This window comes from Rhyacophila brunnea, unplaced genomic scaffold, assembly GCF_057557595.1.
Source record: "Rhyacophila brunnea isolate RB1 unplaced genomic scaffold, BYU_Rbru_1.0 scaffold_15, whole genome shotgun sequence".
Classification (NCBI taxonomy): Eukaryota; Metazoa; Arthropoda; class Insecta; order Trichoptera; family Rhyacophilidae; genus Rhyacophila; species Rhyacophila brunnea.
In genome coordinates, this window is record NW_028232806.1 from 11,874,977 (window position 1) to 11,897,729 (window position 22,753).

Here is a 22,753-nt window from a genome sequence, read left to right on the forward strand (position 1 = left end):
GTTTTAGTGTGGTAAATTTGGTTGCCAGAGCAAAATTAATATTTTGCCCGTTATCAAATTGGAATTGAATTATGTCGGTTTCGTTTATAACCCCCCAACTGTTTTCACTTTTTCGATACGATTGACAAACGGATGTGACATATTTGTAATTGTTCATTGAATACGTGAAAAATTACGATTCAATTCCATACTGAAAAGCCATTTTCCGTTTCGATTTTCATCACCATCAATCACATTATAGATTAAGTAACTTTATAAATAGCGCCGGCGTCCGCGCATTCAGTGCAGATATCTGTATGCATGCGCCAAGGTAAGAGCACGCCGCATGTACGATCGTGCCAGCTTCAAGCTACCCACACAAGACAACCCACGGAACGCTCCGTGCCTGCGCATTATCTTCGGACATTTCGTGTTATACATTTGAGTAGCACGTGCTGCTGCCGCGTGTTGACATAAATAAATTATTTATTTAAACAGCAGACTATGATTACTTTTTTCAGTTTCACTTTCATAAACGTTTGGTAGAAAGAACAAAATTTTAATTTTATAACATGTCAACATTGAGATATTCTATGTGTGACTATAAAAATAACAATCCGTCAAATTACCTAGGTCCCTCTCCTTTTTAAGCATGGAAATTTCATCATCAGTCAACTTGAGATCAGGCACCAACTGGTTCAACAGGGATTCCGGTTTTACTTCACCACTTTCTGTAACAATTAATAAATCATCTTAAAAAATAAAACTATTTTATTTCCTGAAACTCAACTCTGTTTTAAGATGATCAGAATTTCCCACATGACATGACACGGGTCTAGGACGATTTGGCACCGCGAACTGGCCTCCGGTAATTGGCCGCCGGTACAATCGGACGCCGACCCAATTGACCTCCGGGAGGATTGGACGCCGCACAGTTGAATTAAATGCGCAAAGGAATAGACGTACGTTACGATTTGTTGGAGTAAATAAGCAAGTCAGCTTAATATGCTTCTATCTTCTCAGTAGTTGTACCTTATACATTTCGCGCTTGACACATTTTTAATATAGATTGAGAATAATTATTATGCCTTATGATGTTTATTAAAAGAAAATAATTCTTTCCTCGTTGAAACTTAAAGATGTGCATAATCAATTAATTTATTGTCTATACATGGGTACATATTTATATTTACAACAAATATTAAAAATAATGTTAGATGTTAGAGTGAAAATAACATTATATTTCAGCGTTTTATCGACTTAATATTATAATAAGCTTAAACATGTATATTATTATGCATAAATGCGTATTTTAAGATAGTATGAAATTACAAACAAAATATTAAGTAAGTTATCTGCTAAGTATAAATGTTTCAGTAGTTTGATTGATAAACTACTTAGGTACTGGGTGCCGGACGAAATCCCGAAGGCCGAAATCCCGAAGGCCGAAATCCCGAATGCTGAAATCCCGAAAGCCGAAATCCCGAATACCGAAATCCCGAACGCTGAAATCCCGAATGGCCGGAATCCCGAAGGCCGAAATCCCGAAAAATAAAAAAAATACAAACATTAATAATTGCGCAATTTTTGCAAGAGACACAAAATCCCATTTTTTGTGGAAATATAAAAAAATGTAAAATACAAACACCAATAATTGCGCAATTTTTGCTATTCGGGATTTCGGCTTTCGGGATTTCAGCATTCGGGATTTCGGCCTTCGGGATTTCGTCCGGCACCCAGTACCTAAGTAGTTTATCAATCAAACTACTGAAACATTTATACTTAGCAGATAACTTACTTAATATTTTGTTTGTAATTTCATACTATCTTAAAATACACATTTATGCATAATAATATACATGTTTAAGCTTTATTATAATATTAAGTCGATAAAACGCTGAAATATAATGTAATTTTCATTCTGACATCTAACATTATTTTTAATATTTGTTGTAAATATAAATATGTACCCATGTATAGACAATAAATTAATTGATTATGCACATCTTTAAGTTTTAGCGAGGGAAGAATTATTTTCTTTTAATAAACATCATAAGGCATAATAATTATTCTCAATCTATATTAAAAATGTGTCAAGCGCGAAATGTATAAGGTACAACTACTGAGAAGATAGAATCATATTAAACTGACTTGCTTATTTACTCCAACAAATCGTAACGTACGTCTATTCCTTTGCGCATTTAATTCAACTGTGCGGCGTCCAATCCTCCCGGAGGCCAATTGGGTCGGCGTCCAATTGGGTCGGCGTCCAATTGGGCCGGCGTCCAATTGGGCCGGCGTCCGATTTTACCGGCGGTCAATTACCGGAGGCCATCCGGCGGAGGCCAGTTCGCGGTGCCGAATCGTCCCATTCCCACATGACACCACATAATATGCATTTAATTCTTTTCTTTTGACTTTTTTTCATTTTTGCATATGGGTCTCCACTAGGGATTCCAATCCCGGGATCCCGAATCCCGGGATCCCGAGCTATTTTCGATACCTATGAATCCCGGGATTGATAAACTTAATCCCGGGATTTCGGGATTGATTTTTTTTATCAATTTTTATGGAATACAAAATAAAAGCAAAAATATAACAGAAAAAATACCATGTATTTCCAAGATTGAACGTAGATATACAATATTAACAATAAATATCTTAAATAGTATAAATTATACTAGATTTATTTTTGACCGATTTTATCAATATTATGTGTAAATATAAAAATTTTATATTAACAATGGAAAAAAATGCCAATCCCGGGACCAGTCCCGGGATTGTCAAATTGTAATCCCGAAATCCCGGGATCAGAATTTTGGCTCGGGATTGGATTCCCTAGTCTCCACTGAGTGGAGATTTGTATTATCAGATTTTTATTTTTTCAAGAAATGGATGTAAGCCACTTACTCAACCTATTAGGCCCATACTCTAGACTTCAAACACAAATTGAAAAACAATATGACGTGTATTTTCCCCACGACATTATAAGCAAACGAGTTGACAGACAGTTCAGAATTTGAGGTTTGAAAGACACTTTTTATAACAACAAGATCTTTCACTTTCTATCGAACTTCTAGATTAGGAATCATATTTAGCAAAAAAAATGGGATTTGTCAGATCGCTACAATCGCCATTTTTATTAAAAATCTGCTAGGCGGCGGCAAAGTACAGGGCGAAAAATCCTGTTTTACGAGGAATGTTTGTTAGTCATACTATTAGAATCTTGCATTGGATCCGACGCACATTGAAAAAACAACATGTATCTCTGCCAGACGCTGGATCAAACCCGCGACCCACGGCTTCGCAGGTGCCTGCTCTACCAACCAGGGCCACTATGGGTGCGATTCTTATTATAAATGAATGAATTGATTTATTAAAGAAAGAGGTGTCTGATCACTAGGGCCCAGATTTATATGCTAGTGCATGTTTTGTTAGGGTGTATGCACAGCTATGATAGTTGCACAGAAATCTGTTTTGAAAGACACAGAATCCAAAAATTAAATTTTATTGTGCATATAAATGCATATTTGAGACATTAGAGCATATTTGAGACATTAGTGCATATTTCATAAATAAATGCATAGGTATTTTAAAGCTTTTGAATTTATAATTTTAGTTTTTTTTTAATTATTCGAAATATAACAAGTTAGAAAGGTAGATAGTTTAGATGCACTTGCATTTTTAATGTCATCTCCGAGGTGTGGATATATCAGAAAAAGTGAAGTGAACTCGGGCACTTTTATTTAAAATTTGCCCAATCACCTCTGTGAACGTTGAGAGGTCGTTTTCTGCATATAAACTAAATACTGACAGATACCTATGTGGAAAAATTTAATGCCAGAGCATATTGAAAAAAATATTGTAATTTTTTTTTCGGGCAAAAAACAGAAAATAGTATTTAGGAATAGTTAAGTGTCGTTTTTGTTTTTTAAGCTATGTTTGGTTTACATTGCATTTATTATTCAATTATTTGTACTTGTGAAAAAAATTGTAATTGATTAATTTTATATAGGTACATTGTTTGTGTTTTTTTGTTCTGATATCGTATTACGTTGAATATCAGTAATATCAGTATATTTTAACTGCATATTTCTTCGATTTTAGTGCATATTTTATTGATTTTAAGTGCATACATGCATGCTATAATCATGCTTTTAGTTGCATATAAATCCGCTCCCTACTGATCACGAAAACGGAAAAGTCTACTACATATTCAATATTACGAAGTTGGTTTTAATGTTGTTTCTTTTTTCTATAATACGTTATTTCCAAAGTAGAATAATCTGCCCATTTCCAGGCCTCGGAATGACAGGAGCACAGTTCCGGTTCATGAAATCCTCAATATTATCGCTCCATCTCATGGAAAATTAAGTTGACCACCTGAGCTAGGTATGCCATATAACAAATAATCTAACACTTATTTATATATAAAATATACATAAAATTAGAAAAATATGTTTGTAATTTCAGAAAATTGTTCAGCGCTCAGTTAGTAGAATATTCCATTTCAAACGCTGCCCATTTCTATTAGTTGATAATATGATAAACCACTTTTCGCCATATATATATGAAAAATAAAATTTAACAGAATCAACATTAATTTAAGTATATAACTATTTGGTTCCTGTAAATCGTTGGTTTAAAAAAAATGTATGATTCCGGCATGCTTTCGAAGTTTTTGTGTGAAATAATAGTGAGACAGCATTCCACGAAAAAAAAATGAAAAATCGGTACACGTAAATTTCTGTTTGTATACACAACCGTCTTTTCAGTATGACCGGTGATTCGGTTGACGGCTCTGACTGTCAGTTTTAAAATTAAGAATATTAATATATTGCGTGTTATGTCCGTGAAAGGATATTGTGAGATGTAACGTACCTAGCTGCTGCTTCAGCTTGATATAATTTTTGGCAGCTTTATTTTCCCATTGCAACCGGATGGCGGGTGTTGCAAAAGACTCGGGACGGTCCTGAAATAGAAAAACTAAATAGAATCTTTCTACATATTATTACATACATAATCATATGGCAACTCTGTTTTCAATTAAGAGATGAACATTGACAGAACTGTATTATAGAATAGAATAGAATAACAGGTCAGATACACATCTACACACACATTTGAAGGCGCTCTGGGTTAATACTTATTTAGTAGGTGGGCTGCAATAGATAGCATAGAGGGCCACACGCGGATTATGCATCACTGCTTTACACCATTGACATCTGAGATTCAAACAGATTACTGATTTTAGGAGAATACAATATGGATATGGGCGCATTTCATCCCATTCGTAAATCTCGCACAATAAAATATAATAGTTACGAATGAACATCTTTTTCTAATAAAATGTATTGATATTGTTTTATTGACAATCGTGAAAAGAATACTTCAGATTTAACTCACCATAAACAATTTGATTCCAGCAGGTTTGCCATTAGGAAGGAACACAATGAGAATGTTTTCTTTCTGTTGCTGGCCTAATGAGGAATCTGTAAAGGAATTTTTAATTATAGTCCACAAAAATTATCCAATACCTAATTTAAATAAAGATACCTATTAATGAGAAAAAAAGCTGTCTTGTATCACTTTTTAGACAGGAAATCCAAGTGTGTCGCTAAATTTCAAAACTTGCTTTAACACCTTTTTGAAATAATGAAGATATATATATATATCAATGGATTTGTAATTAAAATCTCTACATGAAAACATTATTGTCTCTTTCAAAATCTGCTACGATTGACTGTCATTTATGAAACAAAATCAATGCGTCTATCAATTCTCGCTATAACACTATGTGTAACATTCAAAAACCGCTTTAACACAACTGACCAATAAAAAGCGAGAATCAGACTAAAAACAACATGGCCGCCAGTACATTTATGTTGTGACTTGCGAGAAGAGTGTTATTTTGTTGATTTGATAATTTAACTATTTGTAGTCTTAAAATGTGTGACGAACTAGTGAATATGGTTAAATGTCCAATTAATAAAGCAAGGAAGATGTTGAGCCAACCAAAATCTTGGAAAGTCAACCAAATGCGCCAAAAACAGTAAGTTAAATTTGACACCTGAACCTGAATTTCCAGTGGTGTGTAATTTAATTAAGAGTTGTTAAAACTGTTCTTTTCAATATATTTTTTTACACATAATAAATTGTCACAATATGTCATAATATTTTGCGTATGCTAAATAATGATACCCAGCAGATAAATTAATATAAAAAGTTACTAAATGCGTACTATGCAAATTTTAACTAATTAACTCTTTCATTTCAGATATGAATATATTTTGGTGTTGAGAAAACAGCATTTTTGTAGCAACAAGTTTAAATAAAAATAATTCTAATTCATCCCACCACGCGCCACCAATGGAACATTCCGACATTAAGCTGTCAACATATTCCCTGACAAAATACGCTATAACCTTCAATGCGTATTTCAAAAACCGTTATAACACTATGTAACTTACAAAAGCTGCTATAACCAAACATTTAAGTCTTTTATTTAATCAGTAGATTAGAATACAATATAAATAGGTATGCAACATATTTCCAATAATGATCTATTGGGCGGGCAAAAAAAGAAAGAAAATCAATAATCCCATTATCCATAAACTGAGAAGTTTTTATTGATTTTCTCAAAAAAATGAAAAAGTGTTATAGCAGGTTTTGAAACTTAGCGACACAAGTGTAACCCTCGACCTCTATTTGACAATGTGAAACAGTAAAATAAGTATATCTATGTGACGCTCTCTTAGAGATCCAACCTATTTGCAACAAGTCACGTGCGACTCGAAACGGTTTCATGATTGAAGTTGAGAAAATTTTTATGCAAGTCACAGTATTGGTGAGAAACCCCACAGGAAGGTAAGGTGTGGAATCAAACACACAGCCCACGCAGTAGTGAAATGTTTGCCTGTCATTTACTTGGACCAACTGGATTGTCGAAATATATTCTTTTCTTTTCTAAATGAGAACCGCAACCGACCACGAAAAATTGACTGACAAAAAAGATATGCGAGTGGGATGGACGGCACAACTATTTTAACCAAGCATCCAGCAATTGAACCATCCGTGTACATCATCCGCTCTCCACTTCCTGTGTGCTTAGTACTTAATGGTGAGAGCAAGTGAAAATACATACATAAACAGCAAAAAAAAATTGCCAATATGATATGTAGTTGCAAATGCGATATTATAATCTTAGTTTTTCTAATGAAAATATCTTTATCGATTCAGCCGTAAATAATTAAATACACGTAATAAGAGCAATCGGTAGTGATTATTTTCAATGGCAGATAGTGTTGCCATTATATCCTACTTCATGAGAGTGAAAAATCTTTTTTCATTTATGCAATACAGATTGATGGAAAAACATTATTTTTAAATATTCAAATGTAAAAAAAATGTATGAAAAAAGGTGTGATTATTGCTCAGTTGCAAAAGAAAAAACATGAATTATCTTGACACCTTCTGCGTAACTGCGTTTTTGGCTATTTTGACTTGATTACCTTTTATTAAATAATTTGAAAATACAACGATGATCAAAAAATCAACAATTAAATCAACATTTCAATCAATCAACTGAAAAATTACAATTTCAGCATTAAAAATTAATGTTGTGGTGTCATTAAAATTTATTAAAATAGTACTACAGAAAAGTACCATTTTGCAGTTCCGGCCTTATACATAGGAGGTGTCAATCTAACAGTTTATTTATTATTATTATGGAATTATTTCCTATGATAAGGACGAGTAAGCTAAGGATGGGGTAACCTTTTAAGGAAGCTTTGGGCACAACTTCGAAAGCGTCTAAATCATCTCGGATGCTAACATCACTGCACTCTGATACATCGTCAAGAGACATCTCCGCTTCAGAGCAGACCTTATCAGTTCTATTCAAATGAGAGCTACATTCGCTAGAGCCACTTTCGAAATCGCTGAGCTGAAAGTTATCGCTGGCGTCACTGTGCGAAGACTCGCCCCACTTGTCGAAATCGTCGTCAGACAACTCGCCCATCAATGACTTAATGGTGACTTCAGCTTTTTCTGCGCACCTTCTTTTGGAACTCATCCTAGCAGACGTAGCGAACGTTTTAGTTTTATAAGCGGCATTCTTCTTCTTGTCTTTCGTCAACGACTTTAAAAATCCACGGCATCGATCGACACGACGCCGCTTATGTCCTCTCTTCTTGAAGTTGTTTTCTTTGATATTGTTCAATTCAAATATTGGTAATTTAATATCTTGCTTTTTCAGCATGAGTTTGGATTTTTTAACCGCTGTTTCTTCAACTCCATTTTGGCACGCATCAAAGGTGATTATTTTCAGTAAATTAATATACATATCGTCAGGGATTCGGTACCACGGGACTTCCATGGCCATGTATATGACAAAATCTCTTCGCCGTTGCTCTTCTTCATTTACCTTATCATTATTCTCAATAATATTCAATTCAATAGCTTTACTTTTAGATATCAAACAATCCATGTTAGAATTTTTTGTAAAACTTTCTTCGCCAACAGCAACTGATGTTTGTTCCATTTTATTCTCACATCGCCCAGGGCTTCGACCTTGTATAATATCGCCATCGTCAAAGAGAAAATCGACATCCTCAGGTACCGTTTCAATATTTGTGGTAATATTTGTACCATCTAGTTTAGCTTCATTATAAGCGGTAATATTTTTCTTTATCTCCGCCATAATATTTTGTTTATAATCTTTTCTGATGGCATAAAACGGTCCGTTGAATATTCCACTCTCATCTGAGCTCAATTCAGTATTGACATGTGAGCTAACGTAGTAGCAATATTTATGACTGTCGACAAATTCCGGTTCATCCAATTCGTCTGAACTATCCGAAGACAGAACTCCACAAAAACCACTATTCCTAGTCTCGGCAATTTTTTTCATTCTTCTATAAAGACAGTTTTTTTTCGGAAAGTCATTCAAAATAATCTCCCTCGCTTTTTCGTACAGCTTATTATCAATATCTGTGATTTCTATTACGTCTGCTTTTATACCGTGTCTCAACATCCATGCGCGAGAATCGTATTTATTAAAATATAATTTTTTTTTCACATCCGAATTCTTGTTACAATCTCGACGGATTGGATAATTTCGCATCATTTTTAAATCGGCTCCCGCATGCGTGACCTGCTTCAATACCTCCATGATATACTTTTTATACTTTCCATTTAGAAAATCTGCCACATTACTGACTTTAATTTGATACTTGGGTGAACTATCAATGATGACTTTATCAGTTTTCTCAAAGAGCAATAACTGTGTGTCTATATCATTTTTGTTCATGGCAAAACGACCTGATTCATCTGTGATAATTTTAAAGAGACGCTCCCCTTGTCTCGTGCGTTTCTTTCTTTGGATTTTTTTCGAATCGTCAGTTTTCGTCTCGCCTTCAGTGACGAAATCGAAATCTCCTGACACCACACTGTCCAGACTGAGACTTGATGACTTTTCGGTAAACGCCCGGGATTCGTGACACGAGAAATTTAGATCAGCATCATTGCCGTCAGTATAAAAAGAATGCGGTTGATTAATTTGACTTTGATAGTTATAATTTATCACATTATCAACCGTATTATTCATCTGAGTGTATCTTGTTTCATAATAATGATTTGAATATTCATTATTAACAGAAGAGTTGAAAGTATTTGAATACTGAATTATATTTTCTGCCTGGGGAATTTCTTCATCATTTTGCGGGCAAGTTTCAATACTTTTTTGGCTGAGTACATTCCACGATGACCTTAAAATATCACCTAAATTACCGTCATCGGCACCTCCATCGCATTTGTTTTCATCGAAAAGGAAATCATTTACACCGTCGATGAGATTCGGCAAATTTTCTCTATTGTAAGTTGTATTACTGCATAGTCGATAATTAAAATAACAAAAATTGTGTTGACTGGGTGTTTTATCGTCATTGTTTTGAATAGTTTTCGATAAGTTATTTTCTGCCAGATATTGAAAACTTCTTTCGTCTGAATAACCAAAATTAACGTTTACTGATTCTTGCGCAGTTTCTAAAGATCGGAGGTTATTATGAGAAGCATTTCGCCATGGCACACTGTGGAATGGCTTTCGAAAAATTTCACCATTTCCACCTACATTGATCTTTTCATAGTTTTCAACCATCGGTACTCTATAATCGTACCCGTTTCTTTGCATATCTGAAAAACTCTGCGATGGATTTGTATTTAATACCAAATCCATATTTTGATCTCCCATAAGTTTTTTTGACAGTTCAATCGTATCCACAATACTTATGTTAGAATTCATTTGTGCATGTCCCCACATCTCTTTTTCCTTCAAAACAGTGTCGCCATATAAACAAGACTCTTCGGTTGCAATATTAGTTTCACAGTCATCCATTGCCATACAATCAATTTCAATTTCATCAGCCAATAATGATTTTATCAACGGCAATTTATTTACTTCATTTAAATTGTCCAGCATGAACTTGTTGAATTCTGGATCTACAGGTAATTCGATAATTTCTTTCGAAAAAATTTCTATCATCTTATTCTGCAACTCTTCATCATCATACAGACAATCAATATTCTCATTAACGCTGAGACATTTCGTCTGACGTTCGAGTAAACCATTTTCAACTGAGAGGGACTCTCCACGTGAATTCACAGCAAAGTGATTCCTGTCTTCTTTATCTATTAAAGCAACTTCTGTAGAATCAATAATTACTGTATCACTCGCAGCCTTACATGACACTTCTCTTTTATTAGAATTCACTTTCCCGGTACACTTTGATGAAATATCTTGCAGTCTTGTACAATTATTATATGTTTTACTCAATTGGGAAGAATTATCCAGTTTTTTTGAAACATTGGCAGGATCAATTTTCAATTTAGAATTAAGAACCCAAATCGAATTTCCAAGAGGCACAATTTTCATAGACAAATGTGAATTAGAATTTTTTGAATCTATTCCAAAATTAGCGGTTACTTTTCCATTGCTTATGATTTCAAAATCCTTTTGGAAGCCGTAAAAATCGAAGTGTTTCTCAAATGCTTCCTTCAAACCATAATAATGTTGCAGATCATGGCTGATGGCATTATGTTTGAAATAATGCAAAAAATCATCAAACAAGTTAGACAAATCCACAGCATTTCCAATATTTCCACATGAAAATGCGTCATTATTTATCAATGACTTATTACTTTTCTGTGTGTCGTTACATACGCCACTGATAATACCGTCAAATTTATTTTTAATTTCCAAAATATTCTGCGGAATTTCGTCACAAAATTTTTCATTCATATGTAAATAAGAAAGACTTTTCCCAGGATCGTTCTTTGAATTTATAATGTCTTCATAATAATTTTTCACCCACGATTCGCAATGGATTTCAGAAAACCCCCGTTTAGGTATCAAACTATTGTCTATTGCTGGGCGAAGCCCCGAATCATCTTCCTCGTAGCCATTTTCCAATGTTGCAGTATCACTCTGAATTGTATTTTCAATGTTTAATTTAAATTGAAGCTCGCGTTCGTTCTTCAAAATATTATCAAACTTTATAATTTTCGGCATGTTTTTCACAAATACACTCTCATGGTTCTCAAGTAATTGATCAACAGCTTTCGACGGCCTCAAAGGCATTCTATAATAATTCAATATGTTCACATTGCTTAAATTATACTTTATTTTAATATCAACTTTGGGTTCTGTAATGACATTTAACACACTTTTATCTTTGTATTTTTCAGGGTCATATTTAAAATAATCAGTGTTTAAATTGAACAATTTTTCATCAATCATATCGAGAAAAATGTCTCGAATATAAATATACATGGTGCTCACTTGTTCTTCTTTGCTAACACTAACTTTACTTAAATAAACATCCTTTGGTATATTGGAGCAATTGGCAATGCATATTCTGTTAATTTCATCAACACAACAGATTCCATTCACATTCTTTATTGAAATAATGTTATTTGACATTTCTCTATTCTTCATTTCAGACATGTTCTCCGGTACATTAGTATTGCAATGTTTCATAACATGAGCACGATCACCCTTATCAATCTTATGGTGATTTAAATAATAATCTCCTAAAAGAACATGACAAATGTTTGCATTGCCTTCAATTTTTTTATTAGTAGCCCTTCTTGGACACCTATTTTCCGATTCTGTCAAATTAACATTGCCGACATGATTTTTTCTCGCTCCACGAGTAGTCATTTTATTCTTTTCATGTGATGGAGAAGGTAACATAGCTGGAGACTGCGCATCCTCGGAGTTTTCATTAGAGTTAGTTACTACCAAGCAATATTCTCCAATATGGATCAGGGTGGGTGGATTTTTGACTTTCTTTTTCACAACACTACCTGATTTATATTTCCTCATTTTCAATCATAAATCAAAACTAGTAATAAACACCAAAACACACTTTCCGATCAAATATGAGCGAATTTAATACATTCAACATGACAGAGACAGAAAATGGAGGGAACTGACAAAATAATGGAAAAATCTCTACAGGTCTACCAACCAATTTTCCTTTTATAGTATTCACCTTTTTTGAAAATGGAACATTAGAAATGAAGCCATGGCTAAATAATTTACTAGTAAATAAGTGATACCAATTCATTTTTTTATTAAATTTGAAAATGGAACAAATTGAGGGATGTCATATTATGGGAATGAGGCATCAAGGGATACTTAAACTTATTTTAACCATTTGGTGAGCTAATTTTTTTGTTTTCAGTTATTTAAGTTTATTGAGTTAATTTTTAAGTTTTTTCAAATATTTTTTTTGTTAATATTACTATTTTCATTACACAATACATTATAGCAGTGTTTCCTAACCAGTGTGTCGCGACACATAGCATAATAGTAAAAATAAGGTCAGTGGCTCCCAACATTTCATAAAAATATATTTTTCATTCATTTCGCACTTTTTCTATTTATTATTACATATAATACTATTGCTTGGATGGTAAACTATAGTACGAAAAATTCTCAAACAGTGGTTCTCAACATTTCATATACTTAGGTATATTTTATCTTCTAAAATGTTATATTTTTTAAAAAATCATCCAGATTTTTCTGATGAAATAATACAAAATCAATCATCTGTCGAATGTTGCGATCTGATTCTAAAGCGAGCTTAGTAATAGACAAACATCAATTTCACTGCCAACATCGATTGAACTACATCTTGTCATACTTGTGAAAGGATTAATATATTTCATCGAACTGTTATACAATTTGAAATAACAAATTATTTTAATTTATAATCGAAAATCGTCGCTGTATATTAAATACCGCCTATGTGATGATTTTGACGAAAATGAGTTATTGATACCATGTGATGTGCATTTTTTTTCTCTACAATCTGTATTATCGTCACTGTATATTAAATATACCTCCTGTGTGGTGATTCCAAATAAAATCGATATTAAATTAATACTATGTGACACCATCCAAATCATGCACCGTAATTAATCCTATGTGAGCATCCACCGCAATAGATCAGTATTAAAATAATCTTATGTGAACACAGCATGGTTACATATGACTCAACGTATTCAACATGGTGCCTATAGAATTAATCCTATGTGATAAAAACATGGAAAAAACTAAAATTTTTCTATTAAATAATAGATATACAGTACTCTCTCAGTAATCCGCCACCCCAAAAACCAACAAGTGATGTCCAATTAGTGAAAACGGCAGATTATAGTGCATAAATACAATAATATTGTAAAAATTAAGAGTATTTTGTAAAAATAGTTTTTATTGAGAAATTTGTACTAGGAACTTACGGTTTTTTTATGATCAAAATCAATTAGGTATGTATTAAATTATACATATTAATTATAAACTACGTTTATTAACTACATACATATTAAACAGTAAATCACTTAACACTACCACTTGTTCAGTGTTTGTTTTTTTCTGAATATTGTTGGAAGATTGTGTCATCTCATAATTTATGCAACATGATGATTGTGTTGACAGTTGCATTATTTTCCTCTGCCCATTTAATGGGAACGCGTCAGTCCCGGCTAGTGCATCTTCTGATTTGACTGTATGAGCTGTGTTCGATTGACAATTATTGCCTTCACCCTTAGAATCCAAGCCTCTTGATGTATTTACGAGCTCGTCATCAGTCGGAAGTAGCGCATACCTAGGGCTTCCAATTAATCGGAGGAAAAATACTACCCGGTTAGCAGTTATTTTGCGAATAACTAACCGGGTAACCGGTTATAACTGTCGTACTTAAAAAATGAATTTTTAAGTATTTTCGATATTATTTTTTGCACATATTTTCTCTTTGACTCTACAATTAGACGTGGATTTTAGCCACCTCCCGATTAATGAGATATTACATAATGTTATCCACTTGCTGAACCTACTACCCCCATGTCCATGCTTTGGATCCAAACACATATTATTGAAAAAGATCATTTTATTAATATTAATTGTTGTAGACCTACATATAATATTGATAAGACATAATAAGTTAAGTTTTAAGTTACGATAAGTTTTGAATGATTGAAGTGAGTATTATTTTTGACATTTTGTTTTTGATAGCATTTGGTGCCTAAAACTTATAAATAGGTGGAACTCTAATAATGTTTGACAATGATTGCCCAAAAGAAGACCAATGTCACCATTTTCATGATGAATGGGAAATTGAGGAACTGGGATGATATAAGACGTGTTGCCGACTAACCGAAAAAAAAATCTTTTTTTTTAAACAGTACATGTTCAAACACGCGCGTTATCATGATCTTACTCCCTACTTCAGTTTTAGTTTGTCAATTTATGGCTACGGCCGTATGTTGTAGCTTAACCACTGGGGAATGCCAAAAGAAATGGCGTATTTAAAAAAAACACTACCTTATTCTTAGGTCAATAATTATTATAAAGCAATCATTATTCGTAGGATGTTTATCACACTTGAATGGTCAAAGACATAGCTTATAATTAGTATCTTTATAATTATCTTCAAATGTGTTAATCTTGCCCATTTTTTGAATAATAAAATGCCTAATTCTTGTCAAATTTGGGATCACAGAGATTATCAATATAATTTTTTATCGTAAATATTACACTATAATAATGTCGACATAAATTATACTGATGGTTTTATAAATGCGTTTAAAAATTAATGAATGTAAAAAATCTTAACACCACTGCACATGCATGTACTGAAATATGACTATATTCTAAAACATTAGAGCGAGAGGTTTAAAAGAATACTATTTTATGTAATAAAAATATTTTATGCAGTCATCAAATGTTTAAAATAAATATAAAGGATAATAAGGCTTCAAAATTATATAAATAGATTATGTACAACGTTTAAGGAATGTCCAGGATCATGCTTTGAAAATAGAATAAAAGCTCCATTTTGACCCACGCTGAGCACGTCCGCCCTTAAGTAGCTCGTCAATTAAGTAATTAATTTGTAATCTCTTTTTAGAATTTCATAGCTTCGATATTTTTGGAAAACCCTAAGTGCCTATACGCACTTGTGGCAGGCCGCAGCGGCTAATCGCGAGTCACGGTTGTATTCGCGGTTATCCGCAATGCGGCTGACCGCGGGAGAGCGGTTACGTTGCGGCTAGCCGCAGTCAGTTTCAAAATGAACGTCGAGGCAGTCGCTACTGTTGTTTATTTGTATTCTCGGTTGAAAAAAAAAAAAAAAAAAAAAACTATATTGGGTGCATCCATTACTACAAACTCGCTACAACAACGGACTATTCGTTACATTTTTTGCTGAATTGAAAAAATATGACGACAAGTTTTTCCGGTTTTTAAGAATGAGCAATAAATCATTTGAAGAATTATTAATGACGTTGGGCGATTCACTACGTGGAACAGAGACAAAATTTCGTCCTTGTATTTCACCAGAGGAAAAACTAGTGGTAGCCCTAAGGTCAGTAAATTATATGTATTACATTTTTATTAAATCACAAACGCAAAAGAAATTACAGTGAGAAAAATAAAACACAGATTACATGGTTGTTAATTTATTCAAAAAGTTCCAAAACATCTGATTGCTCCGACATTTGGGAGGGTGATTCTATAGTAATAAAAGAATGTACTGAACTAGGAGATTGTACAGGTACGGGAGACTGGACTGGTATAGACGACTGAGGTTCCATTTGAGTTGTATGCGGGTTTGTGGAATATCTCGAAGGAATATTTATTCTCTGATCTACCTGATAATAATACGGTGTTTGTGAGAACGCAGTAGGGTATTGAGCATTTTTTATTACTTTCATGATCTCAAACTTGGTGTCCAACTGCAGGTGTTCCGGTATTTTCTTAAAATCCTTAACCAGCGATAAAAAAAATAACCGGACTTCATCCTGCTCGAGATTATGATTTTCCAAATTTTTGTTTAAAATTCCGATTAGCTCTTTCCCTACTTCATCATCATTTCCCTTCTTGGTCCTCTTCGGCGGCTTTGCTGGTGCTCCATAAGGGCCATTGGGTTCATTATGTGCCTGGTCTTCGTTGATGTTGGTTTCCGTTATATTAATTGTTGCAATGTCTTTCAGGAACATCAATTGATTAAAATATATGTATTGGCTTTTTCGTTTTGCAGCAGAACCACTTCGAGAAGTTTTCGAATTCTTCAATTCTTTCATGAAGTTATCTTTAACATTCTTCCATTTTTTTTGGAGAGTCTCACCTGTAATAAAAATATTTTTTCATTACAGATACCTTGCAACTGGATGTACGTTTGCAGATCTACATTTCTCATTTAGATTGGGAATTAGTACCATCGCAGAAATAGTTAGAGAAGTCTGCTCAGTAATATGGCTCATCCTGAAAGAAAGTAGTCTACCAGAACCAACTACGGAACAATGGCTGAATGTAGCTAAAGGTTTTCATATGCGAGCTAATTTCCCCAATTGCATAGGAGCAATAGATGGGAAGCACATACGTATAGTAAAACCAGAAGACAGTGGATCTATATTTTATAATTATAAAAACTATTTTTCGGTAGTTTTATTAGAAGTATGTGACACTAATTACAAATTTATAACGGTAGACGTTGGCGCGTATGGAAAATTTGGTGATTCTTCAATCTTCAAAAATTCTATTTTTTTACAAAAAAATGAACGACAATTCTCTGAATATTCCACAACCAGCCCCTATATCGCAAAACAACACTACACCGATGCCATACGTTTTAGTCGGCGACGAAGCATTTGCTTTATCTAAAAATTTAATGCGGCCATACACAAAAAATCATTTAACAGCAACAAAAAGGATATTTAATTACAGGCAATGCAGAGCTCGCCGTTATGTGGAATGCACTTTTGGAATTCTTGCCAATAAATGGCGTATATTCCACCGGCCAATGAATGTAAATCTGGATTTAGTCGGTGAAATAAGAAACAACAGAAGTGCAAGGCAATACCGCGATTTGTTTGCTCAATATTTTGTAACCGATGGACAAGTTGAATGGCAGAACAGATATGTTGAAGTAATAAAAAAATATTTTCACTTACCCATCTTTTTCTTTTCTTCGTCTGAAATCTCTTCACCTCCATAAATAATAACCAGTTCTTCCCAACTCCGAATTTTTAACTGTCTGTTGGCATATTCGGCACATTTCATATTCCATATGCAAGGCCGTTTTTCAATATCATTTATAAATTTTTCCGTATCGAAATTCATAATTTGTCACAGTGAAAGAAGTTGCAATAGGAATAAAAAGAAGTGTGGTACGATAAAGTTTAGAGCAAGGATTAATAAAACGACAATATCAAGGCGGGCGATCGCGCTGTCACGTGGATCTGCAGTGAACAAAACACTAGGTAGGTACGTGTAATCACTCATGAGGTCAGCCGCAGACTAATCGTAAAAGTGCGTAAAAAACGTGTGCGCATACAAAAAACGAGATGCGGCCTGCCGCAAGTGCGTATAGGCACTTACAATGACAACATGAATCTTATCACCTACTTACAACAGTGCAGTGATTAAAATAAGCATATTGAGGGTATATTATTTGATTTTGCAATCATTCAATAATAGAAATAAAATAAATAATAATTGACACTTTTGAAACAAGTATAAATCAAAACAATATTTTTGCTACGACACGGTAACATAATACGGCATGGTAACAAATATACCTACTTAATATGTTACCATTTATGTACCTTGACGTTTGTCAATGACATTTAAATATTTACCATATATTTTTATAAAAGCCAAATTATTTTTGAACAAGACTCAATTTGGGGGATTAAGCAAAAAACCCAAGGGAGTGTGGATATTATCCCACAGCTCTCTATAACAGATTGACAGTGAAACAGTTCGTCAGGTGCATGCCGCCGCGCTATTTTATTCTAGGAAATTTGACTCACAACATCAATAACAATAAGTAAGCCATTTAAAGGATAGGTAAGTAGGTAATAAAGTAATTTAGGCAGGCGATTTTATTACTATTGGTGTAAGACAAATGATTTTTTGTTACGTCATGACGTTTTTGAAAAAGCTTTCACATACTATTTTGGCTGTTTGTCTCTTTAGTAATTCGGTTCATATACTTTAGGTATCTACTAATAACCGCGTAAAATACCCGGTTTTCGGTTAGTTCAGGAACCCGCGGTTATCCGGTTTCATTAGCTCTGAGTTTTCAGTGAATTAATTCTTCAAATGTTGTTCCATGCCTCAACTACGTTAAATACAATGGCGGACAGCTGATATAGGCATGCGGCGGACTATTGAATTTTACATACGAATACTGGCGAATTATAGAGCTTGATTTTGTGATTTTAACTAGTAAAAATAACGGCAGATTATAGTGCCTAGTTGTCGGATAATCGAGCGGCGGATTACTGAGAGAGTACTGTATTATAAAAAAATATGATTATCCAATTTTAATTTATTACGTATTAGGATCTACAAAAAATGTTAAAACATAAATATATCATTTACGATAATTTTTTTTCGAACAAACAGTTTTTTTCGATTATCTCAGAATATGACTCAAACCCAATGACATATTAAATGGACAACTCACTTCATATCGGCGCGCACGAGAAATTGTACATCAAAGTCATTCACAGATGTATAGGTAGACGTTATGTGACCATAGACGTATCCATTTCTATTATGCGATACAAACTTCGAGAATTTATAGTAATATAACCTTTATTGTAATGGCGTATTAGTGTTATTGCGTTAGAAACAGATTCTCGGTTACTTACGACTTCTCGGAGATTAGACGCAAGTGAGCCCAGCGCATACAGGTGTCTGTCCAATGGTTTCTGTCATTCAATTGCATTGAATAAACATTCATCAATATCTTAAAATGGCATTTTATCAATAATAAATAATACTAACACATGAAAAGTGATATCCCATCTTTCTTGGAGTGGTTAGTAGATTTTTTTTACAATTTTTAACTAGGCACATTGGCATTTTGTAACACAATAATAACGGCGGAGTCGAAACCTGACAGTCAGAAATTTTGTATGGGCAGACCCAGCGGTATCGTCAGACCGCTTGCAAGCAGAATGTTCATTTGAGCGTAGGATACCGATATTAAATTATGAATTTTGCCATCCGACAGACCCGACACAAAGTGAGTGTCATTTTATTTTCCAGATGCTTCGTCCATATTAATGTCATTGCTCAAACCACATAGGAGATATAATATACAGCGACGAAATATTATTTATTACATATTAGGAGAACTCACCAGTACCATCACGTGTAAAAGGTTCTTGTATATGATCCAGTTCACTCTGGAAAAATAAATGGTTGTTTTTATACAAGTTTACTTAGCTACACAATAAGGAAATTTATATTTAAATGGGAAATTAACATTTTCGGAACTCGAGTGGAGCATATGGGTATGAGATACATTAACCCATTGAAGACATATTTAAAAGGAGAAAAAAGTGAAACAGCTAGATAATATTTTTTAGTTAATTTGACATAAGTTTATTAAAACTGCTACAAAACTGAATTATGTTTAATTTTATTTTTTTTAAAAACTCGTGTACAAATTGAAACATTTCAATTAATACTTCTCTTCTTAAAGGTGTAGGCAAATTTATAGGATTTTAATAAATATATAAAAATATTAATTGAAACCATTTATACCAAGGACAAGGGGCGCCAAATGTACGCTGATTGTCTCCAATGTATCGATGTGTTTCAGGAAATTGTTAACCATTTGCCCAACACATGTAATTTATGATAGATGCAGGATCCGACCAACAGTTTCAAAGACAGGCATTCTATCATATGGGCCAAATAAATATAAATGATGACGGTTTGATAATATTTTATAGAACAGCAAATAAAAAAAAATTGGAGAGTGCATATAGTTATACAGACCTGGTTAATGTATCTAAATCTTCCTCCGATTTTTCTCATATCTCCATTCAAAGTCTTGCTGGGTGGCACTGCCTTGGAAGCAGGGGCTGGAGCAGCCGGAGTACTCGCAATCCCCTCATCATCAACCGACTGGGAAGCCATTTTGGCTCGCTTAGGTACCACTGTCGGAGTTCCGAGAGCTGATGAATCTTCAGTTTCGTCATCAAGATATCTTTGAAAGATCAATGAGTTTTACTATTTTGATAAAGAGAACAATCAGCATCTTCATTCCTAAGCATGGATAGACAAACATTTATGGTGAATTGTCTTGAGTTCACTGGAGTTTATGTATATCAGTTTTACAAAATTCTTTTTGTGGAATGCTGTCTCACTCTATTATCATTATATGAGTTGTCTATTAACAAAAACTGATGTCACAATAAGTATAGTACAAAAAATATCTATTCTATATTATTATACGTGCAATTTCACAAAATATTGATCTATAACTGAAGTGTGCCAAAATCACATGAAAAAATGTTTAAAAACCTGACAATTGACAGCAACCAATTATTTTATATCACCACATTGGATCCTAAGGCCCAAAACATACTGCGAGTGGTTGTGTGATACATGCGTGATGCGGGAGGCATCAACAGCACTTATAGTGCCATTAGGATTGCGGGCCTGTAGGATTTTCGTCAGACCCACCTATCGCGTAACTCCGGGGCATTACTATATATTAATTTAATGAGTTCATTTATCTACCCAAAAATGTTGAATACTTGCAAATATATATTTTTTTGTACAAAATTACTGCTCAGATGAGTTTATGACCTGCACACGCACAATAGAAATATTAGAGGGAACGTGGCTACACACTAGAGGTGAGTTGGAAATACTTTCACCAGTTTGTGTACTCACGTCTCGGATGCAACTACCCATACTCAGTACGTCTTGCCTAATAAATTTGTTCGAACGCATGCGATGATATCATCGCGAGTCGCTCGCTAATTGGAAGACTTTCAATACTATTGACATTAAATGCGCGCGAGCGAGATAGCACTTGAATACAAGTATATTTTAATTTATTAAATTAAAAAAAAAATCATTGTACATTATTCATTTTATGTTAACAAGAATATTATAACCTAACATAAAATCAACTCATAAATTTAAAATGGGACATTTCGAAAAGCAGAGCTCAGTGTATTTATAGCGATTCTATTAAAGCCGATATGTCAAATATTAGTAAGTATTTTGGAACAAGTTTTGATACCAAGTATATTTTATACTGCTAGTAAGTATACTTAGTCTTCAAAATCGACCAGTTTGACACCTCTACTACACACCACGACTTATAAAATTTATGATGATAATATAACGCTAATACCGTTTGGGTTTGATTTTTCTTCCACTTCTGCTGACACCGTCTGCAACGGGAGTGGGGGTCTTGGCTTCCACAACCTTGGCTGGCGACGCTTCCTGTTTCGCTGCCCTTCGAGGAGTTTTCTGGAGACAGATCCCACAAATAATATTCAGTCGTTAAGTACAAAGCATGAAGACTTCTTTGTAGAATTATAAATTGTGTATTCCTTTAATATAGGAGGATGATATTTCAGAATGCATATTTCTTAAAATAATAAGTCATATTGCAGGACAGGTAACGTGTTAACTTTTTAACTTGTAAAGTCACATAGCAGGTGCATATGAGTGTGATAATTGGATTCAATCAAAGATTAAACAGATGCGTTTTATGGCACGAAATAAGATACATCATACAGTCGAACTTGGTTATTACGATGAAGATGGGACCGACTGAATTTGCTCGTTATAAGCGTTACTCGTTATATTATCAGAGAATAGGTATTTTTAAATGAGTGGTCACATAACACGAAAGTCGAAAAAACTCGAAAATAAAAAATCTGAAAACCATCATAAAAATCCCCGAAACAAGCATGGCATTCATGAACTACAAAAGATGTTGTTTATTATAATGAACACTGGTAGGTACCTATGGACTTCACAAACCTCAGATTTTTCAACCATACGCGTGGATACTTTTTCATTATTGTCGGCGAAAACACCAATTAGGTAGGTACTTAGACACTTAACTAGTGTCATAAACGTAATCCGACCCCGGCGGCATCCTATCCAATCGGACTTTATTGCTTAAGGTCAAAATGTTTTTAAACGATCGACACATTAACAGTTTTAACCCGGCACCTGCCTCAAAAATCGTATGACGCACCATAACTACGCATGAATTTCATTATCGTCTTTGTTCTATACTAAAAAAAGCAATAAAAAATATGTCACAGCTCCAGTCGAGAACCCAAAGCCATTAAGATAATTTCGACACACTAAAAAACCGTAATAAATCAGTTATAATATCAGAAACACTCGAACAAACGAATGCTATCCAAATTTGAAAGA

The 22,753-nt window shown here is 33.8% G+C and overlaps 1 protein-coding gene across 2 annotated transcripts in view; it reads right to left on the reverse strand.

The window, feature by feature from the left end:
* Jasper (JIL-1 anchoring and stabilizing protein) overlaps positions 1-22,753 on the reverse strand; it is a 43,719-nt gene that overhangs the window by 7,056 nt on the left and 13,910 nt on the right. For both annotated transcript variants that reach the window (XM_085942942.1, XM_085942941.1), the window contains exons 7-12: positions 21,711-21,829; positions 20,339-20,549; positions 19,695-19,740; positions 5,386-5,471; positions 4,861-4,951; positions 609-710 (exon numbers count right to left, since the gene is read on the reverse strand). In XM_085942942.1, the coding sequence (XP_085799068.1) occupies positions 609-710; positions 4,861-4,951; positions 5,386-5,471; positions 19,695-19,740; positions 20,339-20,549; positions 21,711-21,829 (655 nt within the window). The remainder of the gene's footprint in view (positions 1-608; positions 711-4,860; positions 4,952-5,385; positions 5,472-19,694; positions 19,741-20,338; positions 20,550-21,710; positions 21,830-22,753) is intronic.